Source organism: Mustela erminea, chromosome 1 (assembly GCF_009829155.1).
Source record: "Mustela erminea isolate mMusErm1 chromosome 1, mMusErm1.Pri, whole genome shotgun sequence".
Taxonomy (NCBI): domain Eukaryota; kingdom Metazoa; phylum Chordata; class Mammalia; order Carnivora; family Mustelidae; genus Mustela; species Mustela erminea.
In genome coordinates, this window is record NC_045614.1 from 215,348,725 (window position 1) to 215,361,691 (window position 12,967).

General features: G+C 41.0%; 1 protein-coding gene across 2 annotated transcripts in view; it reads right to left on the reverse strand.

Moving 5' to 3' along the window:
• The window catches only part of DSCAM (DS cell adhesion molecule), a 766,451-nt gene that overhangs the window by 304,194 nt on the left and 449,290 nt on the right, over window positions 1–12,967 (reverse strand). For both annotated transcript variants that reach the window (XM_032355377.1, XM_032355385.1), the window contains 2 exons: window positions 12,114–12,260; window positions 3,031–3,309 (listed from right to left, as the gene is read on the reverse strand). In XM_032355377.1, the coding sequence (XP_032211268.1) occupies window positions 3,031–3,309; window positions 12,114–12,260 (426 nt within the window). The remainder of the gene's footprint in view (window positions 1–3,030; window positions 3,310–12,113; window positions 12,261–12,967) is intronic.

Consider the following 12,967-nt stretch of genomic DNA (forward strand, 5'->3'; position numbering starts at 1 on the left):
ATTCCCATGAAACAGGGATTTTCTTTAAAGAAAGAAAAACCCATGAACATGGTTTTTTCATGTTTCCATGAAACAGGGTTTTTCTTTAAAACCCATGAAAACAGGGTTTTTCTTTAAAGTGAGGCTAACTGGTTTGGACAGGGATGGAAATTTCCCATTTGAGGTTCCACATTTTCGTTCAGCAAACCCAATTGGATGTAACAAGTTCATTTATTGAGCACTTATTATAAGCCAAAAACAGCGTTAAACTTGCAAGTAAGACAAAGATGACTTTTATGGTATGACTGTCGTATGCCAAATAATTACTAATGTCTTTTGTACATTATTTAAGTCTTGCATATTTTATCTTGTCATATCCATTTTACAGAAGAGGAAGTGGCTGTTTCAGAGAGCTTAATTAACTTCACCAAATCCACTCAATAGGTAAATGGCAACAACCATTTTTTTACCACAATTATTCCTGACATCTTGTGTTACCACACCAGGACTCTCTGGTTTCAAGTTCAATCTTTTCATGGAGGAGACAAATATAAGAGTAGACACAGTAGCCAAGCAGTGATATAGGATCCATCAGAGATATCTAATATGTGGAAAGAGATCAAGAAAGTCCTTAGATGTCAAGGATGGATAGACCGAAGCCCAGATGCAATGAAGGGGCATTTTGTGTACTAGGTGGTACAGGAAGACTGTGTCTGCTCACTGTGGATGAAACAGCCTCTCTGTGGAAAATTGTGGGAGAAAAATGACAAAGGCAACCTGGAACAAGATTACAAAAGCCCTGAAGATTTTGGAATTAATTCAGAGGAGACTAAAGGAAGCATTCAAGTATTTTTAGCAAGTGAGTATACGGTCAAACACATTTTTAGGAGAATTGACTGATCATACTGTGTTAGACAAATTAGGGATGGGTACTTGGTCCGTAAGGGGGCATGGCAATTTCTAGCTGAGGTACAATTAAGACTCAGTCTGGGACAGATGGGGTTGGGGAGTGCGGCTGAGAAACTTTGAGTTGCAGTCTCTAAGACTTGGCAGGACTTGGACTCAGAAAGGAAAGGCTATAGAGAATCCAAGATTTAAAGTCTGCATTTGGGGGGAGGGGTCAGGGGGTGAGACATTTTGAATAAGAAGAGTCATTGGCAAGGTAGAGATGGCGGAGAGTTTGGTTTGGTTTGTGGTCTTGTTGTTTTGAAGTGCCTGCGAAACATCTGATCTAAAATTGAGAGATACACTCATCTGACACTCAAGAAGGAAGCCGAGGCAAAGCATGCAGATCCAGAGTTATTCTCAAAGGGGAGGGCTCTGGAGCCATGTGAATGAAGAGAGCGTGAGGGCAAAGAGATGGAAGAGGAGAGGGTGTTGGATTTGGAACCCAAGAGAATGTTTTCTGTCTAGAGACAGAAAGACAAAAATGAAGTCAAAGAGAGGTGGGAAACATTCAAGAGGCATTTGAGGCTTGTCTGATGTGGCAAAGAAGCATAGTAGTGAAAATAAACACAGCCAGAATTAAGATCTTTCCACAGGTAAGTTTTAAAATGTAGACAGTGATTAAATGCCTTTATAGAGAAAGCAGTAAACTAAACCCTGAGAGCTGAGCATCAGATGCGGGGGGTGGGGATGTCCCTGGGAAGGGCACCACACTGGGCTTTGAGAGATGGGATATTTGAGACCTTCAAGTCTTTAAAAGGCATCTTCCATGTGGAGGGAGCAATGTTCAGGATAGGAATGGGTTTGTACAGAGAATAGGAAAAAGTTAGATTTAATAGGAGTAGATTTCTTTGAAGTGAAACTATGGGCAATAGGACCAGACAGGCATACTTGGGATGGTTTGATACTATCCTTAAATATAAATTTATTCAGCAGGAAATGGGGCACCATGAAAGGTATTTTAACATAGAGGAGATTCTGAGCTTGGGAGGATACTTCTTACCTGCTGTTAGTGCTGAATCATTGCGTCTAGAAGTTTCTTCAACTACAGAAATAGAGTTGTGCATATCTTATTTCCATTTCTCTCTAATCCCAGCCTAAGCATGTTTATGTGATATTTGCAACACCCGTCCTAGGTAGCTGGTCCCAGGCAGTCTCTGGGATGTCTACGCTAACAACTTCTGTTGGTTTAGAATGGTCCATGCTCAGGGTGACATTGAAAAGATAGTTCCATAAACAAGCATGGGTTTGGCAAAAGGCCAGGATAACAGACCACTTCCTCTTTCATTGTCAACTCTTATGATTTAGCTTGTTGAAACAGTTCATCAAATTAAATATATATATATATATCTTATTTTATGTGATATGTAATATTATATATAATGAAAAGAACATTCCATTCACATCTAAGAGCCACCTATTTTGGCCAAAGTTCTGCCCATCAACTGTGGCCATGTACTCTTGGATAAAACTGAGAGTGTCAGACTAAAGTGCTCCCCGTTGCAGTCATACCCCTCCTTCCCCTGAGGCTGGCTTCAGCATCCTTCTCAACACATTATTCAAGATAGTCACTATACATATATGAAACATATCCACCATATTTGAACTAAATGATATGCAATAGTGAGTCGAAGTCTAACATTTTTATCATTTAGAGCCCTATATTTCTTCTGATAATAGCCCCATTCAGGAACATCAAATAGCCTCTGAAAACCAGCCAAGGTCACACACTGTGATCTGACTACTATTGCTTGTATTGACATCACAAGTCCGCCCCTTTTCTGTCAGTGTTCAGACAAGGTGGGCATTATTAATTCGACAGTTAGGTAATGTGATCTCAGAGGCATCTCCTGTGGCCTAATGGAAATCTTGCACATTCAGACAGACCTGAATTCGAATCCTAAGTCCCAACCTCCCCAGCTGTGTAATCTTGAGCAATCTGTCTGAGCATTCATTTCCTCATCTGCAAAATGGGGTAATACTGGTCTCAACAGGACTGTTGTGAGGATTAATGGAAGGCTTTAGTGAGAGTCTGAAAGTTATCTTGTAATAAGAGCTCCATCAAAGGTGGTCAGCATCACCATTCCAAGCTACCATCCAACTTACGTTTCACGTACAGGCGGCCTATCACCTTAGCAGTGCCGTATCTGTTGGAAACTTCACACACATAGCTGCCTGAGTCTGAAGGACGAGTGTTCTCAATGAGCAGCCCCGTCACAGTCTTCTGGAACCTTCCAGAAAGTTCCAGAGGCATGTTGTCCTTCAGCCAGCGATAATCTGGCTCAGGATGCCCAAGCGCTTTGCAAGGCAACTCCACACGCTGCCCTGCCATGGCTTTGCGATGATCAAACCCATCCAGTATGGATGGGGCTGAGTTCGCTGGGTCTGAAGGAGAAAGAAAAACTCTTAGATGTGCTGAATGAGTTGAAGTGGTCATTTAGAATCATAGGACCTCGTGTATAAGTTAATCTATACATCATGCTAACTATTGACAACAGATCTTTAAGATTTTGTTAAAGAACAGAAAGAAAAACCCTATTCATTGAAATTTCTTCTATTCAGAATTTTCAAAAGGCTAAAGCAGAAAAGGTTCTGCTTTTCATTTCCCACTAAATAACTAAGAACTCCAGAATCAGCAGGCCTCTACAGGAGCTGCTGGCCCAGGCCAAGAACTGAGTTGTCTTGTGACCAGAGAACATCAGGCTTCCCCTTTCAAAAGAACAACAGTAGCAGAGATAGTGGTTTGACATTAGTAAAATTTATTTCACACACACAGAAGAGAGTTTTATAGAGAGTTATTGAATTTGAAGTGTTTTATTTATTCATTTCACAATATTGTTGAGCCTCACATCCAGGGCCAGTATACAGTCAGGAATTAGAGACACGGTGACAAATGAGACAGGAAACCCTCACGGAGACCATCATGGAGCTTACAACCAATTCCATGAGTGGGGCTGGCAGGCAATGTGCAAGCACACGAACACATAAAGATGGTGTGGCCTGTAGTAGGTACAATGAAGAATTGGAAAGCCTGACATAACAGTGAGTGAAGGTGGATGTGTCAGGAGTGGGGTGAGGGGTATATAGGGGTGGTGCTCATGGATGTCTTTCACGATCTCTGAGGACAGACAAAGGAATGAAGATGATGAAGGTGTGGCAAAAATCAAATAGTTATTACATATGACACAGCCTTGCTTTTACAACACAACGGTATATAATTCACCTGTTCTCCCCAATGAGGTTTCCCTGGTATTGAGTTCTCGAGCCTGTTGAAGAAAAGGACCAACTGCTCTCAAGAACTGGGTCAGTGGAAACCATGCAGCTGCATGACCAAGCTTGCTTTGAGGAATCGACATTCTCAGGGCATATTATGAAGAATGCAAAAACAGAGGTCCTCTTTTGGATGCCCAACATAAAAGTCAGTAACCTTTTCTTAGCCTTTCTTTTACTCTTCCTGTTCAGAACTTGTGCTAGACCACACACATGAGTGGTAGCACTGATTTCCACACGTATATACAGAACAGATATGGGCTCCTGGCTCCCGAACTCTTCTTACCTTTGCCTTGGTTAGAAAAGCACCATGGCTGTTGTGATCTGCCTACAGTAAACCCAAAAACAAAGGACTGGATATCCTCTCTCCTATCAAAGAACCTTCTGGAATGGTCTCTTAAAGTGCTGTGATTCCACAGTTAGCCACCGGGGGCAGTCAGGAGACCCGAGTGAAAGTGGCAAACCCACTGAGCAGAAGCTGCTTCTGTCGGAGCTTTCCTTGGTGACCAATGGAGATAAAATCCACAACATACCGCTGCCTGTATGTTGCTATATAGCAACATACCTTCTAGGTGCTATATGAGAACAATGTGAATGTTCTCGTGGGATATGACGATGGACTCTAAGAATCTCCTTTCTAGGACTCTTCTGCAGTTTCATTGTCCATTATAACTGAAGAATTCCATAGCCCATTATTATTCTCACTCACATGGCTGGGTGCAGGGCTCCAGAGGGATTACAGACCTAAGAAACCCACAACAACAGGTGCAGAGCCCTTGCCAGCGGAGGCCTTATTGCTTTAATCCTCTCCTGAAGGAAGTTAGACAGACTTTGGAAAGTGTTGAAGAGCAAGTGAGTTTCTTATGGACCACAGAGTTACAAAATTTAGTGCTTTGCCTAGAGTGGGAAGTAGCACTGATGGTAGAGAAGGTGACCCAAAGAAGGTGTCACTCCTTTGGTGGGCATGGCTATCTATTTGTTTATTTATTTTGTAGAACAGGTCTACAACCCAGGAAACAAACGGTGCCCATTTTTTTTTAAAAAGTGCCCACTTCTAATGTGAGTCACACAAAAGCAATACCTAATGATTGCACTTAAAATTTTTGTTCTACAACTAATAGTTAATAGAAATTTATCAAATATGCTTAAAGTAGTGCTGTTTAAATCTTTTTTTTTAATAGAAGGAATGCAACAATTGAATATCCATATCAAAAAGAAGATTTTAGAAACCTTGCCTCACACCACCTACAAAAATTAACTTGAAACAGGTCATAGATTTAAATGTGTGAGTTAAAACTTTAGAACTTTCAGATGAAATGATAAGAAAAAGTCTTTATGACCTTGGGTCTGGCAGAGTTCTAAGATATGACACCAAGGACACAAGTGTCAAAAAATCAATATATTATACTTTATGACAATAAAAATAGTTGACATTTTTCAAGAAATCACTGAGGAAAAAATAAGGAGCAACCTACTGGGAGAACATATTTGCAAATAATATTTCTGATAAAGGACCTCTTTCCAAAAAATATAAATAACTCTGAGATCTCTATGATAAGAAAAAAAAATCAAAATTTTGACAAAAGACAGAATGAATGCCCAGGCAGCTCAGTTGGTTAAGCATCTGCCTTCAGCTCAGGTCATGATCCCGGAGTCCTGGGATTGAGTCCCGCACTGGGCTCTCTGCTCAGTGGGGATTCTGCTTCTCCCTCTGCCTGCCACCCCCCACCCGCTTGTTCTCTCTCTCTCTGAGAAATAAATATATAAAATCTTTTTTTAAAAATAGGTAAAAGATCTGAATAGATCTATCGCCAAAGAACACATACAAATGACTAATAAGCACATGGAAAGATGCTCAGTGTCATTAGCCACCAGCGAATTGCCAATTAAAACTATAATGAGATACTACTTCATACCCACTAGGATAGTTTTAATAAAAAACACAAACAAGAACTGGTGCTCATAAGAAGTGGAGAAGAAATGGGTCCCCTATACACTACTGATAAAAAAGTAAAGTGGTATGGCCACTTTGGAAATAGTTTAGCTATTTCTCAAAATGCTCAACTTCACTTTACTACAGTGCCCCAGAAGTCTACTGCTTAGGTATCCATCCCAGACAAGTGAAATCGTGTTGACTCAAAGACCTGTTTACAGATGTTCCTGGCAGAATTTTACATAATAGCCAATAAGCGGAAACAACCTGATGTCCATCAGTTAGAGAAGGGATAAATGAGATGTGTGTGTACATACAAAGCAATATTGTTCAGCAATCAAAAATGGTGAACTACTGATACATCTTACAACATAAATGAACCACAAAAGATGATGCTAAATGAAAGAAGCTTGATACAAAGCCACATGTTGTGAGATGCGATTTATAGGGAATATTCAGAAGGTGCCCATCTGTAGAGACAGGCAGTAAATTAGCGGTTACCTGGGGCCAGAAATGGGAATTAGGATTGACTTCAAATGGGTCACAGGGAGTTTTCTGGGTGGTGCAAATGTTCTAAACTTGGATGACATTGATGGTTGCTCCACTTTCTATGTTTACTAAAATCACTGACTTGGATAATTAACATGGGTGGAGTTGATGGACGGTAAATTAAATCTCAATAAAGCTATTTTGCAAAAAAAAAAAAAAAAAAGTGGCACATTTCTTTTCTATATTAAATACACAATTTAAGCAATGCTTGAGACAGACTCTATGGGGGAAATTTGGTCATGTACAAAATTAGTACAACCAAACAGCACTGTATTTAATTTTCATCCCCTCATCTTCAATCTGTTTATCTACATTTAAAAATAAGTTTTTATCACAAAAACTTGCAAACTCACATATGAGTAGAAAAATAATATAATGCATCTCATATATTCATCACCCAGACACAAGAGGCATTAAAATTTTTTTTATCATGTATTTGTTTATTTCTTTATAGTCTTTGCCTTTGGTGCTATCATACTGAATCAAATTGTAGAACCTATGTCATCTTATCACTATATCATTAGTATGTTTCTCTAACAAAAATAAAAGTTTTCTTATAAAACTGCAATATGAAATAAGTCAAGCAGAGAAAGTCAATTATCATACGGTTTCACTTACTTGTGGAGCATAAGGAATGACATGGAGGACATTAGGGGAAGGAAGGGAAAAGTGAAGGAAAGGAAATCAGAGGGGGAGAGGAACCACAAGAGACTGCGGACTCTGAGAAACAAACTGAAGGTTTTAGAGGGCAGGGGGGTGGAGGGATGGATGAGCCCGGTGATGGGTATTAAGGACGGCACATATTGCATGGAGCAATGGGTGTTATACATAGTGAATCTTGGAACACTGAAAAAAAATAAAATAAGAATGAATGAATGAATAAATAAATAAAACCAGGGCGCCTGGGTGGCTCAGTGGGTTAAGCCGCTGCCTTTGGCTCGGGTCATGATCTCAGGGTCCTGGGATCGAGTCCCGTATCGGGCTCTCTGCTCAGCAGGGAGTCTGCTTCCTCCTCTCTCTCTCTCTGCCTGCCTCTCTGCCTACTTGTGTTCTCTGTCAAATAAATAAATAAAATCTTTAAAAAAATAAAATAAAATAAAACCACAATATCAGTAACATACAAGAGTTATAATAACCTCTTGATACCATCTAGTATCCACACCATATTCACTTTTCCTGATGAGCTAAGAACACATCATTATTACATTATTAGTATTTGTAATTGTGCTTAGTATGTCAGCCTTGTTGTACAGTTAACAGTTAATGACTCTCGATTCTCTTTTCATTCAAAGCAGGCTTCCCCTTTTATCTTTCATGTCTTTGACTTGTTGAAGAAGCCAGGTGAGTTGTTGTATAGGAAACCTCCAGTCTGAATTTCTTTCTTGATGGTGTCATTGAACATGTTCCTCTGGCAGTATTTCTTATAAACTGCAATTTGGCTCTCATGAGTAATTAGATCAAACTCAGCCCCTTTCCTCTCTCTCTGCATGCATACAACATGAAGCTCTCCTGCACTCATTGACGCTGAATTGATCAACAAGTTCGGGTGAAAAAGTTTATCTGAATCACTTACTTCATTAGGGGTTGAAATCATTTTCTAAATGCCATAGCTCCTTCACACTCGGTAGATGTAATTATTCTGCAAATAAGAACTTTTCTCCCTTAAATAGGATTCTTCGGTTATTTTGAAATACAATAGCCACAGGAAAGATAAAGAGAATTGTGGTTCTCTTTAACCCACCAAGTATCAAAATCAAGAGTTGGTGCCCTAGTTTCCCCTATGAAGGCTCATGAGATTCTTACTGTTGCTTTGGTTGTTATTAAATAGATATGTGTGTGTATCAAAGTATATACAAATGTACGGATATGCATATGTACATGTGTGTATTCATAACGAAATCAAAAGTTTTTAAAATGTTATATGGTTATCAATCAAACACAATCGTTATTTTTGAAATTCAACTCATCAACTCTCAGCCAAGGAGAACCCCTTCAGAAGTTGTCTCCTGTATCATTTTGACAAGACTCCATTAATGTTTCAGGCCCATTTATACGTTTCCTGTCCCAGACACTACAATCCACCACTCTTCCAAAGAGCCATGGTCCCTTTAGGGGGAGTACTATAAGGACACTAGGGTCTAGACATTAGAGGTGCTTGCTGCTGTCCACTGCCCATTGCTTCCAGGCCTTTTCAACGTAAAGACCTTGGGGACCCAGTCATAAGAATATAGCAAGTGTGCACTAACAGTTTCTATTGGACATTTTAAGAAATTTTGTAGTTTTATCTTTCCTCTTACACTGAAAGTCTTGGTTCCAAATAAGAGTAGCATAAACATGATCACCCCCTCCACCCCGTTATCCATTATAGTATTTTAAAGGATGGGGCCCTCCAGGGTCTCTCAGGGCTTGTGACCACCTCTGTCACCCTTAGTAATGCTGAGTCACTCGAGCCACTCTGGCTCAATTTGACTCCTAAGGCCAGCAGTTCCCTCGGGGTGACTCTTTGTTCTGCTGAAAGGAGTATTTGTTGGGCACTTGGGAGACCTTCTAGGAGCTGGGCCACCACTGAGTGATGTGGTCATCTCTGACTGCTCTCATGGCTGTTTGTACCCATCTTCCACTCTGAACTCAGATCGGTCTACCCGAGGGTGGTGAATGCTCCTCGCTCCGTTTCCCAGGGGCCACTCAAGGGCAGATTCTCTGCTTTGGAGAGGAGTATCTGTTGACTATTCTGCAGTTCTGTGACCATGAGGAGTCCCAGCAGCTTGGACCCGTTTGGTGCCCCCCCGCTTCTGCTACACGGTGGCCATTCCTGCATGCCCCCACTGTGGTCAACACTCTGTTACACACCAACCCATGACCACGTGCCACTGAGTGCTCCTAGGAGGCTTTGTTCCTGTGTGTTTTCTCTTTTGCCATTCTATTTGGTCTACTTTCATTTCAGGAGGAGCTTAAGAGCATTAAAAACCTTGTCACTAGCATGCCCCCACAAGATCCAACCCCATGTGTGCATTTTTAAATGCTTATAAATCTAAAGTAAAATTAATTTTTATTTTTCCTTCAAAGTTTAGATTCCTAGAATAGTTATCTGCACTCAGTGTTGATGGTCTATTTTCTAACAGTAACAATTTCCTCCCTCAACTACATTATTAACATTTCTGTGAAAAAAGGTCCTCACAGTCATGTGCTACATACACAGACTCTCTCAAGGATCTTTCCATGGCCCTTGACTCAGTTGACCCTACAGCTACACCTCTAACCCCAAATGCTCAGTATCTTGGCATGAGACATTCCTTCATGAAATTGTGCCCTGAGGCTCCACACTTCCCATCACAAATGCCCACTGGGTGACCTCATGGACACCACACCCTTCCACATGAGTCTTGCTGTCTATGTTTAAAACATTAGTAAGACATTCTATTAAACAACAACAACAACAACAAACTTGGAATTAAGAAAAGTAAATTTGGCTCTCCAACCCTAAGACTTAAATTTGAAAATCAGTATTTAATAATTTAGAATAGAGAGAAACAAGTCCACATTTCAGGGTTCTCTCTCTCTCTCCTTCTCTCTCTCTCTCTTTTTCTTCCCTAGTTTTCTCCTTCTTTTCAGATTTTGTATTCAGGTTTCTTTTGCAAGAAAGATGGGCTTTCAGGGATGCCTGGGTGTCTCAGTCGGTTAAGCATCTGTCTTCAATGAGGTCATGATCCCAGGGTTCTGGGATTGAGTCCCTCTGCTCAGCGGGGAGACTGCTTCCCTCTCTCTCTGCCTGCCTCTCTGCCTACTTGTGATCTCTCTCTGTCAAGTAAATAAAATAAAATCTTAAAAAAAAAAAAGATGGGCTCTCAAAATACCATCACTTATTTCATTTTGGGGGGATGGAGAGATGTTTTTTGCTTCTTTTGCTAAAATTCAATTTAATCTTGTACCCAGATCCACCCCGTAACACTTCCCCTTTCTTGTCTCGATACTATTACGACATTCCTCTTGACTGCACACAAGATCTTTTCGAGGATATTCTGAGCAAGTAGAACACCGAGCTGTCATTAAAGCCACACAGACAAAGATCACAGAGGCCATTCACTTTCTCACTTGTTTTTCTTCAGTCTTTTTTTTTTTTTTTTAAATGGGGTATAATTTTACTGCACTGACTGCTCTTGCCCTTAACAGAAGTAATAATGTAGACCTATAAAGGGATAAAGTAACAACTGGCATGAAGAAGAAGAGGTAAAGAAAAAGTATTTTTGTGTGCAGAGAAAAAAAATCTCTTGATTCTGAGTTGTACTTGCAAAGCCTCTGGAAACCTGGGTGGACTCTGGCTCGTTTAAGGATGTGAATGCAGATGAGAGGCCGGCAAAAGCACAGTGAGTGGGTGTTCGGGCACTAATGTTTTTAATTATGCCAACAGTCAACAGTCCCATCTCCCTCACAAGCATCACTACAAATAAGATAAAGATATTCAGGTCACAAAGCAGTTTTACCTCCTAAAGCTGCAAGGGCAAAGGCCAGATTTTGCACCAGATTTCTAGGACCGAGATGGACATCTCACATTTTAATTGGGCTCCATGAAGAGCTAGCATGTCACCGTGTGAGGGGGTTGCTTACTTGTTTGACAGATGGGCCAGTGGTGAAGATTATGCAAAAGGTGGATATTTTCTCAAAGCGTAAATGCTAGAAAGGAAGGCACAAAACTGGCATATTACCAGCAGAGTGGAATCAACGGCCTTCAGGTTTTCCTCCCTTGAGAATAATTCTGGACAGAAGTGGGAGGGAGTGACTATCCCTTTACCTTTCAATGTGGGTTTGTTTTTTTTTTAAAGATTTTATTTATTTATTTGACAGAGAGAAATTACAAGTACACTGAGATGTAGGCAGAGAGAGAGAGAGAAAGAAGGAAGCAGGCTCCCTGCTGAGCAGAGAGCCCGATGCGGGACTCGATCCCAGGACCCTGAGATCATGACCTGAGCCGAAGGCAGCGGCTTAACCCACTGAGCCACCCAGGCGCCCCTCAATGTGGGTTTTTTCCCCAATATTGTTAGACATAATACGGGGAACAAGAGCCACGTTCTCTGCATCTGTGCTCTTCTCCCTCGGAGCTATGTGTCACCAAAAGCCTCACAGTGCTGGTGGACAGGACACAAACACACAGGGCAAGGAGGCATTCCCCTCAAAGCAGAAGCCATATCGGGTCGCAGGACTGTGGAATTTTACAAAACCTGAAATGGCTTCTCTTGGAATACCTATATGGGTAATGTATAGTATTAGGATTGGTTTAAAAAGAAAAAAAATAAATAAATGGCTTCAGTTGCTGAAATATTTTGAGGAAAAAAGAGAACTCTTTGTTTGAGTCATGAATTCTACAAGTTTGGTTGACTTGGGTCAGGACTCTGATGAAGGAAGAACAGAAATGGTAACCACGGTCTCCAAGGGCTTTTACCTGATACAAAGAGTCGAGCGCTGTTACTCTGCCGGGTCTCCCCCGTGTATCTATGCCGCGTGATACAGCGGTAGTTATATAATCCATCTTCATTCTGTACATCTTTAATATACAAGGCTCCCGTGGATGTGATGAGAAATCTAGATCCTGCAACAGAAGAAAAGGACCGCCCAATTAGAACAGAAGGAAAGCAACTCAAATCTCACCAACGGAGACAGCTTCTTCCCCACCTGAAGGAAGCCTAGGCAAAGGCTAATGATGGGAGTGTGTCGGTTACTCTGAGTCCAAGATATTTTAAATTTTCAATTACCCTAAAGTAGGAGTTTCGAGTAAGTATCCTACACAGTAAATATATACTTAGAAAACCTAATCTCATGAATGAAGTTTTAAGGTCATGTTTGATCATCAGAGAGGAGAATGGGCGTACAATGATGTGCAGTGAGTTTAACAGATTTTCCTTGGTGACTACTTCTCTCTTACAACGTGATGAATCAAGGGACTGTTAACCTCATTCGGTGAACCTCACATGAGCATGAACTTTCACCTCAGTTTGATGTGTTTCCATGAAACTCACACACGTTAGGCTGGAAAGGAGTGAAATATCCACAAACTTCCCAGAAGGACTGTCTTACCTCCTCATAATAACAACCAACACTTAACACTTGATTCTGAGACTAAGACCAGTTCCCCATTATCAGTGTTCTGGAGGCCTGTGTGGTTTCTCAGTCACGACTCGGACCATGGTCAACCATCACTTTCCCTCTGGGATGCACGCCTTTGCTGGTTTCCCCGTACCGAACTGTCCACACTAAGAGACCAGATGCCAGTGCTGCTCTAGGAAGGATGAAGATGAT